A 21,439-nucleotide genomic window follows, 5' to 3' on the forward strand; every position below is an offset into this window, starting at 1 on the left:
TACTACTATAAAAGCAAATGTGGTAACTGTAGAACAAAACATGTGGTCTATCTGGCAGTCTGTAACTATGCAACGCCATTACATAGGCAAGACAGAGAGACAGCTGAACAGACGCATTTACGAACATGCATAAAATAGGGAAGCAAGATACCAAAATGCATTGTACAGAAACATCTTGGATAAAGGTGAGGAACATGGTTTTTGTTTTCCATTGTAGAACAGATAGATGTTCGCCCATTTGGGGTGACTGGAAAATGAAATTAGCCTATGAAGTAAATGGCAAATCCTAACGGATTCCACGAGACCACCTGGTCTCAATGATTTTATAAGTATAAAACCTTTTTAGCTTTAGAGTAAATTTCAACTCTTAGGTTTGTTACTGGGATTTTTAACTTTATCACACAAGTGAAGTGCATATATTTATATATATTATTATTATTATTTTTTATTAGATTTTTTATTAGGTAGTTATACGGATATTTACAGTTACACCAAGAGGTTTTACCCACCGTATATATTACTGCATATATTACTATTGTATATATTATTATATTACATGTGTATTTGAAAGTCACATCTTGATTTAAGGTTGGTTTACTTACAGTGTATTATAGTAAATGTGTAATATGGCTTTAAACTTTTTGGCGGGATTTTAATTATAACCAGTCGTGTGGAATTGTTCAATAAACTATTGTGAGGTTTTACCAGTTGTAAGAGCAGTTTTCCTTTCACTCACCATCTTCAGTTCTTGTGTTGTTGGCTTTCCCAGTTTGTGAACTTTGGCCATGAGGGCCTTAAACTGCCAATTCCACATGCTAAAATACCAGCAGTACTTGAATACACAGTTAAAACAGAAAATGATCCCTCAGACAGATCAACCTGATTTCAAAGAGATGCAGGATTTGCTGCATGCAGCAGAACAGGTGGGAAAGCATACCTTACAGTGTGGTTTTGATTCATTGGAAGCCTCATGTAGAGCAGCTGTCACAGGGTCTGTAATACGTAGGCATGCTTGGCTTAAAGAACAAGCCTTACCAGAACATGTCAAAGCAAAGTTATTGGATGCTCCATTGCAGAAAGATGTGGTGTTTGGTGTCAAAGCAGAGGAAGTTTTAAAGAAAATGGAAGAAAAGGCAAAATCTATGCAAACAGTTAAAGATTTCTTACAGGTACAATCTCCTCGTTTCAGCAGAAACTGGCCATCAAAAAACTGGTCCTTTCCTGCATCAGGCAGACCCCAAAGAGGTAGGTACAGACGCCCAAAGGGCAGAGGCCAGCCACAAGGTTCTTTCATGCCTAGACAATGGCAAACAACATCTCAAAGTGGGGGAAGACGAAAGATCTCAACCCTTCAGGAAACAAACACAATGACTTCCCTCTTCACCTGCCAAGCAAAATTGCCCCGGCAGCACCTTTGGGAGGAAAATTGGCTTTATTTCCACAAAATTGGCACATCATAACAAAGGACAAATGGGTTTTGGATATTATTACCCTAGGCTACAGATTTCATTTCCACACTTTACCACAGATGAGAGGCATGCCAAATCTGCCTCCAAACCAATGGACAGAGGCACAAGTGCAAATTTCGGCTCTCATGGATATGAAAGCAATTCAAAAGGTACCTACAAAAGAGCAAGGTCAAGGTTTTTACTCAAGACTATTTCTAGTCCCAAGAAAGGACAAAGCCTGGAGGCCCATCTTAGACCTCTCAATTCTAAACACATACCTGGAGGTACCCAAATTCAAAATGCTCACACTTCAGCAGCTTCTTCCCATGCTGGGCAAGGAGTCTTGGCTGGTAACGTTGGACCTCCAAGAGGCATACCTGCATGTCCCTATCAGACAAGATTGCAGAAGATACCTCAGATTTTTGGCAGGTACAACGCATTATCAATTCTCTGCATTGCCCTTTGGCTTATCTACTGCGCCCAGAGTATTTACGAAATGCCTGTTATCAGTAATTGCATATTGCAGACAACGAGGAATACAAATTTACCCATATCTGGACGACTGCCTGATCCAAGCGGACAGCAAGGCCATTCTATTAGAGCATCTGGCATTTGTAACAAAGCTGCTCAGTTGCCTAGGGTACACAGTAAACAAAAAGAAGTCAAAGCTAATACCCTCGCAACAAATAATATTCCTGGGTGCCAGCATAAATACAATGGCCCAGATGGCTTTTCTCACGCCAGACAAACAACAATTGATGCAATACTTCAAAAGGATGGCAACTTTTACCCAGGTCACTGCAAGGAAAATCCTGCAGGCATTGGGGTTCATGGCATCCTGCATTCAACTACTCCCATATGCAAAGATGCATATGAGGAAATTACAATGGTACCTGAAGAGTGTATGGTCTCAGCACAGACAGCCTCGAGTCCAGTATACCTCTCATTCCATGCCTTCAAAAAGAGTTCCTATGGTGGGCTCAAGCATGTCAAATAAACAAGTGTCTTCCTTTCGTCTTACCTCCAGCAAACCAAACTATGACAACAGATTCTTCAGACTACGCCTGGGGAGCACACATGGCAGGACAGTGCATACAGGGCAAATGGTTTGCAAAACAAATGCATCTTCACATCAACCAAAAGGAGATGCTAGCTGTGCAAAATGCTCTGACAGCCTTCAAGGACCTCTTGCATCCAGGACAACTACTAATGACAGACAACACCACAGTGATGTGGTACATAAACAAACAGGGAGGAACACACTCCTACCCTTTATGCAGACAGGCAATGACCTTGTTGAACACAGCATTGACTTACCAAGTACAACTGCAAGCACAATTCCTGCCAGGAAAGGAAAACATATTGGCAGACGAATTAAGCAGAAATATGGCAGATCCTCATGAGTGGAGACTACACCCGCAAGTATTTTCAATGATAACTCAAAAGTGGGGATGTCCAGACATAGATCTATTTGCCTCCCCCAACAATTGCCAACTACAGAAATTTTGCACAAGGACTTATTACTCCCTAGCCTGGAAAGTGGACGCACTATCATTCAGTTGGACAGCATTGACAGTCTATGCCTTCCCACCACTACCTCTATTGACCAAGGTATTATTGAAAGTCAGATCAGCGAGACCACAAATGATCCTCATTGCTCCGGACTGGCCACGCCAGCACTGGTACCCATTACTAAGGAACTCGACTCACAGCCCTCCATGGATCTTGCGTCAATTCCCACTACTGCTGACTCAGAAAAACTCTCTGATACTTCACAGCCAGCTCAGAACTTTAAATTTAGCTGCATGGAGAATACCTTGAACTATCAATCAACACTTCTCTCAAAGGACGTCCAGAATGTCATTTTGGAAGCCAGAAGGCCCAGCACCAGAAAAACTTACTCAGACAAATGGAAAAGATTTTGTGCATGGAACCAGGCTAAAGGCCAAAATCCTTGGATACCTAACATTCCTCAAATACTGCAATACTTAACTGAGATGCTACACCAAGGCCTTTCATTCTCATCCATTAAGATCCATGCTTCAGCCATTTCAGCTCAATATAATACGGATGCTCCTATTTTCTCACACCCTTTACTACGGCAGTTTCTCAGAGGGGCTAAGAATACAAGACCCCCCAGAAAACCCCCAACGCCAGCTTGGGACCTGAACTTCGTTTTAGAAAAATTAACACTGCCTTCTGTTGAACCAGCATTCTCAGCAGAACTACAATACTTGTCTTGGAAAACAGCTTTGTTGCTGGCTATTACCTCAGCACGCAGGGTCTCAGAACTACAGGCACTTATGGCAGTGGAACCTTTCATCATTTTCCATCAGGACAGGGTCTATTTACGAACTTAACCCTACCTTTATGCCAAAAGTAGTATCCAGTGTGGCTTTGAATCAGACCATTCATTTACCCACCTTTTATCCAAAACCCCAGAATAAAGGAGAAAGACTCCTTCACTCTTTGGACATTCACAGACAGCAACGTTACTACTTAGATAAGACAAAGACCTTCAGAAAAACTGACCAACTCTTTGTATCCTATGCTACAGATTCAAAAGGAAAGGCTATTTCAAAACAGACCATCTCCAAACGGATAGCACATTGTATCCGCTTTTGCTACTCGCACCATGGGAAAGCAGTGCCTGTTAATATTAGGCCCCATTCTACCAGGGCTACAGCAACCTCAGCAGCCTTTCTCAGGGGGGTTCCAACCAAGGACATCCTGGAGGCAGCTACTTGGAGTTCAGTGCACATCTTTACCAAGCACTACCACCTTCCTTTATACTCAAAACCAGAGCTGGTTTTGCCACTGCAGTACTGCAGGGCATCCTAGCTTCGCCTAACCCAGTTTAGTACCAGCCACCCATCCATAGCTTTGGGATTCAACCCAAGTGTGATGACTGCAGCAGTATAACACAATGAACATAGTACAGTTTTGTACCTACCATAAATGTAGATGTTCGAGTGTATATACTGCTGCAGTCCAGATTACTCTCCCACCATCCCCTCTACATACCAGGGTGTTAGTTATAGCTCCATGTTCATCAATCGATTGGATGCATTTCTATATGGTGTATTTGCTAACAGCTAGTATCATTGTTTATCTATTAAGGTATTTTGGCATAGCTTTTATATTGCCTTCCTAGTTGGGGGCACCTGACATCTGGGACAAGAAAAACTGAAGAAAATGGCGTCGGCTGCCTCTTTTATACTCCTGTCGCACTGACGTCAGGGAGGAAGCGACGACAACCGACGCCAGACCAAGGCTTTGGGATTTGGACGACTGCGGGGACCGCCTGACGACAAGATAACCCAAGTGTGATGACTGCAGCAGTATATACACTCAAGCATCTACATTTATGGTAGGTACAAAACTGTACTTTCCTCAGATGCTTGTTTTTACAAACAGATCAAAATTGCTTAATCTATATACCGTTTTTAAAAATCTGTTGTATTAATGAACGCAAAATTTTATTTGAAGCTTCTGACGGTTTTTCCAGTGAAAGTATTCTTCTTCCCTCTAATTTATCTCTTAATCTCTTTTTGTATATCCTCTGTACATAATTTCTTATCTTCAATAGTCCACTCTGCCGTCTTTATGGCTGTTCTTTGGTCGATCAGTTTTTGTGATTTTTGTCGACTGCTACTACTTTCTACAACAGGAGGGGGAGCATCCTCCCCTTGGGCCTGACCTGGCCTCATTGTAGGAATGTTTCTTGATTTTGAGGATTGTACAGTGTAATTATTTTCCAGTCCTGGCATCAGTGTGCCTGCCAGGATTGGGCACTTTTTATCCTGGGAGTTGTGCACCCAGCTGTCTTTTTTTTGTTTTTTTTACTTCCTTCCATGATGTATTCTTTATAAATGCAGTCTATATCAGTGTCGCCTTGGTGAGATTTTGTAAAAAAAACTTGGTCCACCTCATGAAGGTACTCGCCAAGACCTGAGGATGAATTTAACATCAGCACTACTACTACTACTCCTACTCCTTGACTTTTCATCTCTCCATTAGAACTCAAATTATGTCCCAGAAAAACTTACTGTAGCCTTCCTGGGAGCCCTCTGCCTCGTTACCTGAGAATTATGTAACATTAAAATTACTGAGCTTGTGGCTATTGACTCGTGTGTTTGAACCGTAGGCCTTGCTGCATAAAGAGCCATTCATCATTTTCCATAAAGATAGAGAGAACCTAAGATACAGTCTTTCCCTTATGCCAAACGTAGTGACTGAATTTTCCCGTAGTGAGACTGTACTTGTAGTCATCCCTGTTGGTAAAATCTCCTTTCTCCTTACCAAGCCGTCAAAATAATGAATCTTTAGGCCCAGTATGTACAGAAACAACAGAAGTACAAGCTGCCCAGAACGGGATGTGAAGAAAGCTAACTATTTGAAAGAGGTGAAGTCCCTTCAGACTCCGTTTCATACAAACCCATTTCAATTTTAAACCATGATTATAAGGTGATTGTCAGTACTAGTTAAGAGAATAATTAAAGGTGTTGCCAAAATAGATGTATATGGATCAGTATGTTTTGAAGAGGGGGGGGGGGGCAAACATTTGACAACATTAATACAACAATGATAATTCAGAGGGAAGCAGAATGTAAGAAATTACCATTGTGGTGAGTCTTGATGCCGAAAAAGCGTTCGATACAGCAAGCTGGGATTTTGAGTAGGGCAGTGGAAGCATTTGCATTCCCTGATAAAATAATATGGTTAATTAGGTATATGAAGTGTCAGACAATAATTGAAGTGGGAGGGTTTCTCTCTGGTAAGCTGTTTGATCAGAGGAACCAGGCAGGGGTGTTCTCTTTCCCCTTTGTTATTATTTGCTTTATATTTAGAGAATGTGGTAAAATAAGGGACTCGGAATTTAAGGATAATTGGTATGATAGTCGAGAAAAGTTGGCATTATTTGTGGATTATTTTATTTTGCACTTGATAAATCCAGAAGAAAGACATTTCAGTGTTTTAGAACTTTGAGACGGTTTCGAGTCTTTTGGGGATATAAAATTAATAAATAAGATAAAACAAAGGCGATGGCAGTAAACTATTGCTGCAAACATGAATCTGTTCAGCAATACTCATGTTAATAGAGAGACAGTAAGATGAAGTATTTAGAAGTGTGGATTAAAAAGGATTATGATGTTCTTCGTGTTTCACTGTTGCAGTCATAACTGTAGGGTACTCCTGCCGGCAGGCAGCCCGAGGTCGGCCAGAATATCAAAGTCTGGGTCCGGCGTCGGCTGTATCAGCAAGAATCCTGACGTCAGAACGCCTAGGTATAAAACTGACAGCAGACGCCATCTTCTCCAGTCTTTCTTGCCGTGCGGTGCAAAGCAGTTCGCTAGTTGTTGGTTGGTGTTTTCAAGACAACGTGGTGTGATTGTCGTCGGTCCGAAGTTTTCTACTTCTCTTCTCAAAGCTAAGTACCCCGTTGGGGAAACCTTTTTCTTGCTCCTCCGATGTCAGAAAAAGTTAATAATTGTGTATCGTGTGGAAAACAAATACCTCATAAAGATTTCCACTCTTACTGTCTACCTTGCTTAAGCCCTGACCACGACGTTTCTTGCTGTCGGTTCTGTGCCAGGTTTAATTCTCGCACTATCAAGCGTAGGTACGATTGGGCCTTGAATTACTTCGGTAGACGATTTAATTATAGAATGTCGTCTGATACTTTACCGACTACCGGAATACAGAAGAAACGCAAAGACAAGGATAGGCCTCCGAGGTCCAAACAGGATACTTTGCAGCCAGAGCCAGCTTCGGGTTCGGCAGTCGTCAGTGAGGCGCTTTTGCAGCCCCTGTCGTCCGCCACTTCAGAACCGATGGCCGACACGGACTCCCATGGGGAGCCATCTAGGCCTAGTAATTTGTCTGCTGCAGGACCTTCGGACGTCGCTCCTTCAGATGGGTCTGGAACCGCTGTGCAGGTACCGGCTTCTGAGGGGGTCTTCAGGCCTTCACATATTACTATTTCCACAAAGACAAAGGCTAAGTCAAAGACTCCTGTTAAACCCAGACTTTCTGCTCAAGCGTCTTTGGATTCAGCTCCCAAGACTCAGAAGCAATTACTACGGATGGCTGAGGATTTACTAACTATGATTAGGGGCTCTCACCCCACCCCTGAGAAAAGGCCTAGACAGGATATCCCTTATGATTCCTCTGATCAAGCTTCTGTATCTTCAGTTTCTTCCTCTGACCAGGATTACTCTTTTCCTCCTTATGAGGATTCGGATGCAGAGGATTCTGTTCCCTCTGCCTCTCCCCCTGAAGATTTCTCTTTTGGGGAAACCTTACATGAAATGAGGGAGCATTTTCATTGGGAAGGTCAGGATTATTCTGCTTCCAAAAAGAGACTTAGGGAATTTCTTCTTCTCCCTCAACACAGGCCTTTAGCTATTTCTCCTGTACTTGACATTGTGGATGATGCCTTCTCTGAAGCTAACTTGAATCCTGATTCCATGCCGCCTGCTCTTTCTAAGCCTGATAGATTCTACAGAGTCCCTGATTCCCATCAATTTTTATTTAAGAATCCTTCTGCTGACCCTGAAACTATTTTGCAGGGTTTCAAGGCTGCTAAGGCCGCCTCCTCTAAGAATCCTATCCCCTCTGAAAAGGATTCTCGTGCCTTGGACAGGTGGGGCAAAAAGGTTTATACTTCAGCTACCCTTTCTATTAGGGCTTTAAATTGCCAGTTTCACATGTTTAAGTATCAACAGTTCCTTGTATCTGTTCTGAAACAAAGGCTTTCTACCTTTCCTGCTTGTGCTGAGGACAAGGAATTACAGGATGTGTTGCATGCAACTGAACAAGTTAGCAAACATAGTTTACATTGTGGTTTTGATGCCTTGGAGGCTTCTTGCAGGGCTGCTGCCTCTGGTACTGTTATCAGGAGACATGCTTGGCTTTGTGAGCAGAATTTACCTGAACAAGTTAAAGCTAAATTGTTAGATGCCCCTGTTCAGCATGATATCTTATTTGGATCTAAGGCTGAGGAGGTTATTAAAAAGATGGAAGAAAAAGCCAAATCTATGCAGACTGTAAAAGATTTCTTGCAAGTACAGCCTCCTAGATTTTCTAGAAATTGGCCCTCCAAAAATTGGTCTTTTCCCACTTCTGACAGGCCTCAAAGGGGAAGATATAGACGCTCCAGAGGTCGGGCTCAGGCCTCTTACAGGTCTAGACAGTGGACTGCTTCTTCACCTAGAAGGGGAGAAGACAGACCTCAAACCCAAAGAAAGCAGACCCAATGACTCCCTCTGTTGGGCTTCAGGTCCTCCTTCCCTGGATGCCCCTCTCAGAGGAAAACTCTCTCTGTTTTACCAAAACTGGACTCGTATTACACAGGACAAATGGGTGTTAGACGTGATTTTAAAAGGCTACAAATTCCACTTTCACACTCTGCCAAGGCCTTCCGGCTGGCCAGATCTGCCAAAACATCAATGGACAGAGGCCTTAAATCAAGTGGACGCTTTATTAGCCTTGAGAGCCATAGAACCTGTTCCACCTCTAGAGGTGGGGAAAGGTTTTTACTCGAGACTTTTTCTGGTCCCAAGGAAACAAAACTCCTGGAGACCTATTCTGGACCTCTCAATATTAAGCACCTTTTTGGAAATTCCAAAATTCAAGATGCTTACGCTTCAACAACTTCTCCCAATGCTCTCACAAGATGCTTGGATGGTAACATTGGACTTAAAAGAGGCTTACTTACACTTCCCCATAAGGCAACAATGCAGAAAGTACCTCAGATTCAAGGCAGGCTCGAGGCACTTCCAATTCTCTGTACTGCCATTTGGCTTATCTACTGCGCCCAGAGTTTTTACCAAATGCCTGGCTCCAGTAGTGGCTTACTGCAGACTTCAGGGGATTCAGATTTACCCCTATCTGGACGACTGTCTAATTCAGGCAGACAGCAAAGACCTTTTACTTCAACACCTGCATTTCGTTCAAAGTCTTCTCCTGCTACTGGGATTCTCGGTGAACACAAAAAAGTCACATTTGATTCCTTCTCAACGTATGATCTTTTTGGGAGCTCTTCTAGACACAAGTTTACAGATGGCCTTCCTTACTCCAGAAAAGCAATTACAGCTGGCTTCAATCTTCAAGACCTTGGCAACCTTGACTCAGCTCACTGCAAGGAAATTCCTGCAGGCTTTGGGCTACATGGCCTCTTGCATTCTGTTGATTCCAAATACGAGGCTTCACATGAGGAAACTTCAATGGTACCTAAAGAGTGTATGGTCTCAGCATTGCCACAGTCTGGATACAATGATCCCACTGATTCCCTGCCTCCAGAAGGAATTCCTTTGGTGGTCCAGGGCGTGTGTTTTGAACGAAGGGAAGCCCTTTCGTCTTCCTCAACCTACTCAGATCATAACCACGGACGCCTCTGATTATGCTTGGGGAGCTCATTTTCTAGACAAATGCCATCAGGGCTCTTGGACAAACAAACACCTTCTATGGCACATCAACTTGAAAGAAATGTTGGCAGTCCAAAATGCTCTTCTAGCCTTCCAGACTCTTTTGAAGCCAGGACCTCTGCTGATTCGAACAGACAATACCACAGTCATGTGGTACATAAACAAGCAAGGGGGCTCTCACTCTTACCCCCTTTGCAGACTTGCCATGATTTTATGGGACACAGCCCTACATTTGAATCTGGATCTTCAGGCACAGTTCATTCCAGGAAATCAGAATCTCTTAGCAGACAGCCTAAGCAGAAACGTCTTGGATCCTCACGAATGGAAGTTGGATCCCAACTTATTCAGCAAGATAACTGCAGTTTGGGGCTGTCCTCAGATAGATCTGTTTGCATCCCATCTCAACCATCAGTTGCCTCTCTTTTGCACCAGGTCCTTCCACAAAACAGCTTGGAAAGTGGATGCCCTGTCCTTCAGCTGGAGGACTCTTTCGGGATATGCCTTCCCTCCTCTTCCTCTTCTGCCTCGGGTATTGCTAAAGATAAAGCTGGACAAACCCAAAATGATCATTTTGATATCTCCAAATTGGCCTCGTCAGTTTTGGTATCCAACTCTACTGCACCTTTGCTTGGAACCCCCTTGGAGCCTTCCTCTGACCCATTCTCTACTGTCCCAGCACCAGGGTCAGATATTTCACTCTCAAATCAAGACTCTCTGCCTGGCAGCTTGGCTCATCAAAGGCAACTGATTCCTTCTTCTCTTCCTAAACAAGTTTTGGATGTTCTTTTGGAAGCTAGGCGTCCTAGTACAAGGAAATCTTATGCTTCTAAATGGAAAAAAATTTTGTATTTGGATGCAGGATCGTGGTTCTGATCCTCTTTTACCTGATATTCCCTCTATTTTACTTTATCTCTCAGACCTTCTGCTTAAAGGTCTTTCCTTTTCCATAAAAATTCATGCTTCTGCTATTTCGGCTCATTTCAATTGTGATCCTCCCATTTTCTCCCACAATTTCTGAGAGGAGCTAAGAATTTAAGACCTCCCAGATCTCCTCCTGTCCCTCCTTGGGATCTTAACTATGTCTTGGAAAAGCTTACTTTGCCTCCTTTTGAGCCTGCTGCCTCTGCGGATATCAAGTTCTTATCCTGGAAGACAGCCATCTTGTTGGCATTGACTTCTGCCAGAAGGGTGTCTGAGTTACAAGCTCTCATGGCCGTGGAACCATACCTTATCTTCCATCAGGACAGAGTCTCCTTGAGGACCAATCCTAACTTTATGCCTAAGGTAGTTTCTAGAGTGGCTCTAAATCAGACTATTCACCTTCCTACTTTTTTCCCACAACCCCAAAATAAGGGGGAAAGGATTTTGCGTTCATTGGACGTACACAGGCAACTACATTTTTACCTGGACAAAACTAAAGATTTCAGAAAATCAGATCAATTGCTCATCTCATTTACCTCCAGTTCTCTAGGTAAAGCTATTTCTAAGCAAACTATTTCCAAATGGATTGCTCATGGAATAAGTTATTGTTACTCTCTTTATGGAAAACAGATTCCAGGTACTGTTAGGACTCATTCTACTAGAGCAGCTGCCACTTCGGCAGCCTTTCTCAGAGGAGTTCCTACCAAGGACATTTTGGAGGCTGCCACTTGGAGTTCTGTGCATACCTTTTCCAAGCACTACAACCTCCCTTTGTACTCTAAATCTAGGGCAGGCTGTGCCTCTGCTGTTTTGCAGGGTCTTCTAGCTGCTCCTTCGTCTTCATAACCTCCTCCCGTGTTCTCAGGTTTGGGATTCTACCCTACAGTTATGACTGCAACAGTGAAACACGAAGAACATAGTACAGTTGTGTACACCTACCATAAATGTAGATGTTCGAGTGTCTTCACTGTTGCAGTCAGTGTTTCCCTCCCTCCAGACCCCTCTTATTTCCTTTTGCTCACTTTGTTTCCTTTTCCACTACCTTTCTGGTGTATTTGTGTTTCCCTTGGGGACACCTTTTGGTTTTATGGGAGTTTCTGACATCAGGGGCAAGAAAGGCTGGAGAAGATAGCGTCGGCTGTCAGCTTTATACCTAGGCGTTCTGACGTCAGGATTCTTGCTGATACAGCCGACGCCGGACCTAGACTTTGATATTCTGGCCGACCTCGGGCTGCCTGCCGGCAGGAGTACCCTACAGTTATGACTGCAACAGTGAAGACACTCGAACATCTACATTTATGGTAGGTGTACACAACTGTACTTTATAGCAGCTAAGGATGTGTGAGAAGAGTCTAAACAAAAGATAATAGAAAAACTGAGAAATTGGAAGCCGTTGTTTTTGGGTAATAAGATACAAACAGAGTAAGTTATATAGGTCAGGTATGTTTTTATTAGTCAGAGGAGAAGTTGTGGACAATAATAGAGTTGAAGGAATTTATTTGGGAGAGGGGAGGGCGGGGGTTAAATGGGATAATTTGATCCTCCCCATAGAACAAGGTGGTTTTAGAAGCCCTGATTTCTATGGTCATTTTAGTGTTACACAGTTAAGGCTTATATGCATAACACAAACAGAATGTTGTAAATCAAAATGGAAACTGATGATATAACCGGAGAGGATTGTGGATGCAGATCCTTAAGGAAAAGAACCACCACCATACAGCATATTATATTCATAAAGTTTCATAAAGTATTCTAAAAGTTAAGTCACTCAGGAAAGGAGATTTTGACTACAAGTAGGGATACAGAAAGTAGGCAAGAGGGGGACTGGAATTTAATGGGGGGAAAGGAACCAAGGTACTGGGAGCAAATGGAAAATGTAATAGAGTGGAATGATGCCAAGCAAAAGTTTGACCTGCAGGTTAGAGACTACCTTCCCTACTAGGGATTGATATTAGAATGTAAGCAAAGAGAAATGGGTAGCGAAGTCCTAAGTGAAAGACCGGCTCTAATAGAGGTTTTAGTTGAGTCTAGAATAGAAGCTGCTGTTAAAAAGGGAAAATGAGTAGGATGTATAAAATACTGCATGGTAGCTATACAAATCAGTCAAAGTTAGAAAAGATTGTGGAGAGTGAGTGGAAAGGCAGTTTACCAAGGAAAACAGTGGGAGGACACATTTGTGTCTCTCAAGTATGCAGCAAAGTCCTGAAGGTTTAGAATTTTTGCTTGAAAGTGTTTGCATAGGTATTTTTAATACCCCAAGCAGACTTCAAAAAAGATTTCCTAAAGTAGATGGCAAGTGCTGAAAGTGTGATAGGAAAGAAAGATGACCGGGAGAATGTTTTTGAGTGTGTAATGATTTGGCAGATTTTAAAATTGCCTACACAGTACTCTGTCAGAAATGTTGGCCCAAATGCCGTAACTAAGGAAATGATTCTTTTGAGCTGGAATATAGGATCTGAATTGTCTAGATGTGGTAAGGCATTAAGTTTAGTGCTGTTGACTGTCAAAAAATACTGGAAAATGGAAATCATAATATAAACGTGCTGTAAATGAAGTATTGAATGTTGTAAAGGAGATAAAAACTGGAGTTGGACTGTTTAGAAGAGGGAAGGAGCAAAATACATAGAAATAAGTGGAATTTATGGGAACAGTACATGAAGATTAATGTTAACGAGGAGTGACGTGTAAGGGAAGGCAGAAACTGAGCAATTTGTATAATATTGGAGTGAATGAAAATTATTAAAAAGAAAAAAGTAATACTGCTTGAAAATAGTGGAAATGTGGGTGTTGCTCTGGGTTTTCTTTTAATGCATGTATACCTGTTCCACTGATTAAAATGTGATGATTTAATAAAGCTGCTTAAAATTTTGCAGATTGTCCTGCCCAGTCATCCCCGGGGGCATGAATTTATACTTAAGCATGTTTTGGCTGCTGTGATTTTGGGCCTACTACTGTGGTTTATGGTAAACCCCTGCTGAGATTTTGAAAACTGAGAGGTTGAGAAGTATGCAGAAATGTGCTTTCATCACTCTGTGTGCGTGCATGTATGCACACAAGTGTTTTTGTTTCATTACATGCATATATATTCTTATGAAGTCTTGTAAGGTGGTACAAGCATTATCTTTCCAAGATCTTCAGTTTACCACAAAATGCTAGCTGTTAAAATGCTCGTACCAGTGTCTTGTGAATTCATACAGCAGTAAAAACTTTGGGTGGAATTATCTCCAGTACAAGAAATAGTAACATTCTTCTTCCCCCACAGGAGAGATACCAGAACAGCATATTCAATGAACATTATGGCAAAAACTCCACAAGTAGCACAAAGACAGAAGTTACTTCTGGCATGGGGCATCAGGAACCTTCACTGTACTCTTTGTTTGAAGGAACTCCGTGGTCTCCATCATTACCTGCCAGCTCTGGTAAGAAATGCGAGTACTAAGTATAACGAAATGTGTTGAAACACCTGTGTAGAGAGTTGTTGGCTTGTAGTGTAGTACATCCCTTAAGTCTGCAGACTTTTGCAGCATTTATGCGTAGAAAGCAGAGCAGTCAACTGAACACGTAAAACAGTAACAGTGCTTAAAGGTTGTATTCTTCATATGATATGATTGTCTATACACACCAAAACTGAAACAGTAGTCACTGACATGCAGTGGTAGTAACATTAGCAGATGGGCATGAAATGACCATCAGAGCCATATTGAAATGTAAAATGGTAGCAGAATTTTTAACATATCCCACTTTATTTTTCTGCTTATTTAATTAACCATTCCTCCATTGTTACTTCTAGTGCCTTTGCCTCTGCAAGTGGAATTCTGGGATTTGGTTCATTAATATTGTAGTAGCTGAAGTGATGCCAGTGCTGGTACAGAAGAAAAATGGCATGTTTACTAATACTGATTAACCTTCTGCTTCAGGTACTTGTCACACCTCCAGCCCTTCTGTGATGAGAGAAGTAGGAGAGCATTTCATCTTTCTCATCTTGTCTTGTCACACTTCAAACACAAGAATAAGCAGCCAACACCATGCCCACCATTTGGGAGTACACCTTCATCATGCATGTTCTCAAAGATTCCAAACCTTGCTTAGTTGCTCATTTCTGTCCTCTCTGTATTCCCCTTTTTTTTTTTTTTTTTTTTTTTACACACACCGTTATTGAGTTATCATTTGTGATATAGGCAAATCTGCATTTATACAAAAGTAATCAAACTTTATTAACAAATTAACATGTACAAACATTATACTTCACATCTTTTGCTATATATCATATAGCATAAACAATGTTAAATAAATGATTCAGTTCCTGCCTTTTTCTAAACAAGAAACAGCTTTATTAACCATCACTTGTGACATAAGCAGTCATACATTTATGTAAATTAAAACAAACCATACTTGACAGTTCTAGTTGCAAGCATTTTATATATCACAAACTATATCGACACACACTCTATCTCAAATATTATACATCACTTGTAATCTATCCAGTCATTTTCATTCAAACACTGCATACCTCATTTATGTCCTGCCTTATTTTTAAACCTCATTCCTACCCTATATGTATTGTTCCCACAATTCCCATTTTTTCCTATGAAGTTTGTTCCTACCCTTTTCTAAAGATCTGAATTCCAGTTGTTTTATCTCTGTTCTGAGTTGCAGCACAATGGCACTAATATACAGAACCAACTGATATTACCAACATCCTGGCAGATAGGTTCAGTGCTAACTTTACCCCCCTGTCATCCCCTAAAGGGCCCATCTCTACACCAGAAGAATGCATAGTTCCTGTAATCACGGCTACACAGGTAAAAAAAACACTATCCAAAGCCAAGAACACAGCATCCATGAGACCTGACAACATCCCAGGCTGTGTTCTACATGAACTACAGAACGAACTGGCACCCCACCTAAGTACCATGTTCAATCATAGCCTCACCTCAGGTTAGGTGCCCACTGAATGGCGCACAGCGACAGTTATCCCACTCCACAAAGGGGGAGCCACCAAAGACCCCCGGAAACTACTGCCCCATTAGCCTAACGAACCTGGTCTGCAAGGCTATGGAACGTATCGTCATGGAACTTATAAACAATGACATTGGTAATCTCCAAACTCAGGACCCCACCCAGTTCGGGTTTGTAAAAGGCAGATCATGTCTCCTAAACCTGATAGACTTCTTTGAAGCAGTCACCAAAGCCGTAGATGAGGGTAAGGTGGTTCACACAGCCTATCTAGAGCTCGCCAAGGCTTTCAACATCATCCCCCACTCTGGAATTCTAGATAAACTCACTAAACTAGGTATAAATCCCTATGTCACAAGGTGGGTTGCCAACTGGCTCACTGACAGAACCCACACTGTGAAAGTAGCAGACTCCAAATCCAACTTCAGACCAGTGACAAGTGGAGTACCACACGGTTCAGTTCTGGGTCCTCTCCTGTTTGGTATCTTCTTCCCTGAAATACAGGCTAACACAGAAGGTCTTTATAACGAAGTTTGCAGATGACTGCAAACTAGGAGCCATAATCAAAACTCCAGAAGATGTGAACATCCTACAAAAGGGCCTCGTTGAGACAGATGCCTGGTGTCAAAGCTATTGCCTCAAGCTCAATGCCAAAAAGTGCATTGCCATCCCTTTTGGTAAAAACTCTGTACCCATGAACTACCACATAGGCGGTAGTCTACTTAACACCAAAAATGTGATGAGACCTTGGGACACAGGTGGACAGTAGTCTCTCCTTTGATAATCACATCGCCACAGTAGTCAGGAAATCCTTCTACGTGGCACACCTCATCACAAACGATTTCTCAAACAGGAAAAAAAAAGGCCATTGTTCCCCTCTACTCGTCACTCATTAGACCTATTAATAGAGTACAGTGCCCCTTTTGGTATGTACCTCACAAGACATCTACACCAACTGGAAAGGCCACAGAAATACCTCACAGAGGATTACCAGCCTCAAACAGATGCCGTACGCAGACCATCTAAAAAAAACTGCAGCTTTACTCCGTCGCATATCACCTACTCAGAGGTGATCTCTGCCTAACACACAAAGCTATGTCAAACCCAGAAAAATCTTGATGATTGGATGGGAGGAAATTCACCCCAGGGATCACTTCTGTGGCTCTGCTTGACAGGGGCACAAGAAAATAATTTTCTTGGGTGGAGAAAGCCAGGGTACCTTTTGGCTAGGCTTATATAGGCCCTAGGGCCAGTAGCCTAGTACCTACCTATGAACCTATGTTACTATATTCACTACTTCTAATATAGTTGGTTTAGATTTTGATTTCCATTTTTTAGTTATTGTTTTTTTAGTAGCCATCTTAATTAGACACAGCAAGGCCTTACCATATCTAGGCAATTCCGATTCTGTATCATAGTTCAGAAAAATCATCTCCCTTGTCAAATCAATCCACCTAGCCAGCATCTCCGAAAGTGCATCCCACAGGGAATCTTTAGTCTGCCAACCCACCGCACTCCCAGAAAATGTGTTCCTAAGTACCTCTTCTTACCCATCACACCTCCACATTTGCTGTCTACCTGAGGAAAAGTTATCTGGAGGTTACTTGGAGTATGAAAATATGCAAACATTTCCAAGCAACAATCCTAAGTCTTCTAGACTTTGCTGCATATTTGGGAGACATGCATATATCCTCCCATTGTTTCTTTGTAAATTGCCTGTCCAGTCTCTCTTGCCAATCCTTTCTAAACACCTCTGATTGATTTTTATAGTTGTCATGCAATATTTTATATGCCTACTGCTAATTCCTTTTTTAATGGCAGCTTCTCTTGTAGATTCTACTAAAAACTGTACAAGTGCTGGTCTTTCGTTTAGGACCCTCCCCCCGCCCATTTCTTTCTCTTTACCTATACTCTCATATCAGTCCTTGATAGGGAAGGGAATCTCTAATCTGCAGTCCAAATAAATTCTTAGCATCTTCCCATTCTGTTACCTTTCCTTCTCTAGTTATTTGCTCCCAAACCTTGGTTCTTTTGCCAGTTTTCTCCCAATAAATTCCAGCCCGCTCTTGCCTATTGTCTATATCCCTAATTGCAGTCATCCCTATTGGCAGAATCTCCTTTCTCCATTCCTGTGTTGGCTTATTTCTTAGAATACTTTCTGCTACTTTATAGATGTAATCTGTTTGATTTTTGTTGGCAGAATCTCCTTTCTCCATTCCTGTGTTGGCTTATTTCTTAGAATACTTGCTACTTTACAGATGTAATCTGTTTGATTTTTGTTCTCCTTAAAGAGCTGCATCCAAAATCCCAGTTTCTCCTCATTTCTTGAGCTTCACCCATTTCAGCATCATCCCTTTCCACTTTGAATTGTAGTTTTCTGCTTGTGCTATGTATAGGAGTCTTAACTGTGTAGCTCTGAAATAGCCCTTTAAATTGGGTAATCCCAATCCACCCTCTTCTGCTGGAAGAATCAGCTTCTCCCACTTGACTCTTGCCATCAAAAAAAATAGGGTGGCCTAATGGGTAAGGTGTTTGCCTTACAAACACAAGGTACAGGGTTTGAGTCTCACAATGGATAACTAGCAAGGCTTAAAATGGCTCGCAAGGGCAGTTAGCCTAGTACTAATCTATGAATCTTTCAGCTCTTCATTGATTGCTGTCAGCAGCCTCTCCTCTGGTTGGTAAAAAAATATACCTGACCTGTGTATAAGACTAAAGGGACTAAAAACATTTTGACTGTTTGTATCTTGCTACCAATATACATGCAACAAAGCTTTAGTTTTCTCAGTTTTTGTATAATCTTTTTAGTCTCTTCCCCACATGCTGTAACTGCCTCAGCAGAATCATTTTTAATCCATACTCCTAAATACTTAATTTTATCATGTCCCCATAAATACAGATATTGCTGAACCAATTTGTGTGTGAGTACATAATTTACTGCTTTTGGCTTTGTTTTAGCTTCATTAATTTTGTATCCCGAAAAGATTTGAAACTGTTTCAAAATGTTCCACAACACTGTCGTGTCTCCTTCTGGTTTTGTCAGGTATAAGTTTCTAGAAGGCCAGTGCTTGCTTGGGCTAAAGGGAAGTCTTTGTGTTCACCAGTGGCAGTGGTTAACACTGAGCAGCCTGTCTGTCCCTGTAGGAGTGGTTACTGCCTAGAAGCTGTAGTTTTATTGGCCATTTTGGGTCAAATCTAAACTCTTTGACTTCTCTCCCTTAAAACTCGGCTGCCTTGTGGTTTTGGCGTCTTTCCAGGCTTGCTAGTTGTTGCTGAAGCACCTACCAAGGGGAGAAAACGCTGAGAGAAGAAAAGGAGCACTCTTTTGTGATTTTAAGTATTTTCTTTTGATTTTTTTGTTAAGATTTACTGTTTTGCTGCCTACTTTTTGGCATTTTCCGGCTTGCTAAAGTTTATATCTGTATCAGAAACTGTATTTAGAACACATCTAGAGCCTGTTTACTGCATTTCCTGTGTTGCACTTAATTTAAAATAGTTTTTTCTCTTAAAACTGCATTTTACCTGACTTTGGCCTAGCACTCAAGTGTGGGGTCATTTATTGCACTGTTGTGAATATTCTGCTACTTGTGTATCTTTGCTACCTTTAAACTAAAACAAAAAAAGAAAAAAACAAAAAAATCTTGCTTTTTTCCCACTTTCTGAAATTTGAGAAAGTTCAGTTACAGATTTGCTGTTCTGAACTGTTTGTAAGTTTCTAGAAGGCCAGTGCTTGCTTGGGTTAAAGGGAAGTCTCTGTTCACCAGTGGCAGTGGTTAACACTGAACAGCTGCCTGAGCCTGTAGGAATGGTTACTGCCTAGAAGCTGTAGTTTTATTGGCCATTTTGGGTCAATTCTAAACTCCTTGATATCTCTCTCTTAAAACCCTACAACTCTCTTTTTGCGCGGTTTTGCGCACTGAGCAGCGTCAGGCAGCGCCGACTAAACAGGTTTAAACTATTCCCGGCTCCACAAAGTCTGCTCTTCTTTTTTTTCCCCTAGAACTGTTCAAACTCTCAGAGTAAGCACTCTGTTCTCTTTCTAAAGCCCTGCACTTGCTCAGTTCTTATAAGGAAATACTAACTAACTAAAGCACTACACCCTCCTAGACTTCTCATAAGTACTAGGCTCCCGATTGGTCCTTCCTGATCAAGTGTAAAATCAGTTCCCTTTACTAAACTGATCAGTGAAAAAACAGTTCCCTATACTAATATGGTATGTCCAAAGGTCAGTTTCAGGCTTACTCTCCAGTCCAGCTGGTGAATCTGGGATTTTTGAGGCAATGTTACAATTGCCTTATGTACACAGACAACCCTCTCCTCCCTCCAACAAACTCTAATACATGTGAGAGATGCAGTTACACAGCCAAACTGGAGGCAGAGCTTTCTCAACCCAAGACTGGCACAGTCAGTCAGGAGGAAAAGGTAATCACTCGCACCAAAAATCCAGTCTCACATAGACCTATTCAATCTACACACCCAACACATAAACGCACAAAAACATACTCGGAGGCTCTAAATAAAAAACTGCCTAAGCAGCAAAGACCTCCAAAGCAGATATCCAAGCAACAGCCACCCCTCAACAATACCCACGAATCACATATCTCACAAAGTCAATGTGCCTCACAGTCACAGCCCTCAAGGCTAAACAACACACCAAATACACTCGTTATAGGGGACTCTGTTGTCCGGCACACTGACGTCCCGCTCACCAGACTGAACAAGGAGAAGGTCACTGTAAGCTGCCTGTCGTGTGCCAGGATCCGCTACATAACGCAAGCACTCAAGTCACTCCAAAGCAAGTACAAATATGACTCCATCATTGTCCATGCTGGTGTGAATGACCTGAGACATACCTCCCTGGACTACATGAAAAGAGACATAGAGGAGCTCTCAGATCATGTAGCCCAGGCTGGTATGACCCTGACCTTGAGTGGCATCTTGCCCTCACCAAGAATTATACCACAGTATAAAGACAAAATGATCAGTTTCAACAATTGGCTAAAGTATTGGTGTCATTCAAAGGGGATCCAGTGTCTGTCAGCCTGGGATGACATGCTCGACAAGCCACGTTGCTTCGCTAGGGACGGCTTGCACCTGTCACCCTTAGGCTTTCGTATACTGGCCAAGGCTCTTGCCACCCCCATAGTGCCTTTTTTAGGCAAGGCTCAAAGGACAAACCCACCTCCATAGACAACCCAAGGATAAAAAAACTAAAGGTAATGCTACTCAATGCCAGAAGTCTAAACCTCAAGATGCACGCACTCGAGGCTCTCCTCAGTATGGAGACAATCGATGTCTGTGCAGTAACAGAAACCTGGTTCAAGGCTCCTGAGAGCACCCCAGCACTACCAGGTTATAACTCATACCATGCCTTTCGGCCCCAAAACTCTGACCGAAACACAAAAGGAGGGGGAGTATCTATATTCATCAAAGATACCTACACCTCCAGGTTAGTGGCACTGCACGAAGCATCGGAAACCATCCATGTGCAACTAACAACGGGTAAAACTGCCTTTCAATTTGTAGCCTGCTACAGATCACCCTCCCTTTCACAGGAACCCCACTTGGCATTCCTGAGGACACTGGAGAATGTGAAGGTATCTCCAAACACTGTTATTGGGTGACTTCAACTACCCAAACATTGACTGGGAAAACTACTCAAGGCCAAACACCCTTGCCCAACGG

The 21,439-nt window shown here is 42.2% G+C and overlaps 1 protein-coding gene across 3 annotated transcripts in view; it reads left to right on the plus strand.

Annotated features, from left to right (window-relative positions):
* The window catches only part of SMG7 (SMG7 nonsense mediated mRNA decay factor), a 988,399-nt gene that overhangs the window by 797,818 nt on the left and 169,142 nt on the right, over positions 1 to 21,439 (plus strand). For all 3 annotated transcript variants that reach the window (XM_044085293.1, XM_044085292.1, XM_044085294.1), the window contains one exon: positions 14,061 to 14,217. In XM_044085293.1, the coding sequence (XP_043941228.1) occupies positions 14,061 to 14,217 (157 nt within the window). The remainder of the gene's footprint in view (positions 1 to 14,060; positions 14,218 to 21,439) is intronic.

The sequence above is a fragment of the Protopterus annectens genome, chromosome 10.part0 (assembly GCF_019279795.1).
Source record: "Protopterus annectens isolate FY-2018-M chromosome 10.part0, PAN1.0, whole genome shotgun sequence".
Classification (NCBI taxonomy): domain Eukaryota; kingdom Metazoa; phylum Chordata; order Ceratodontiformes; family Protopteridae; genus Protopterus; species Protopterus annectens.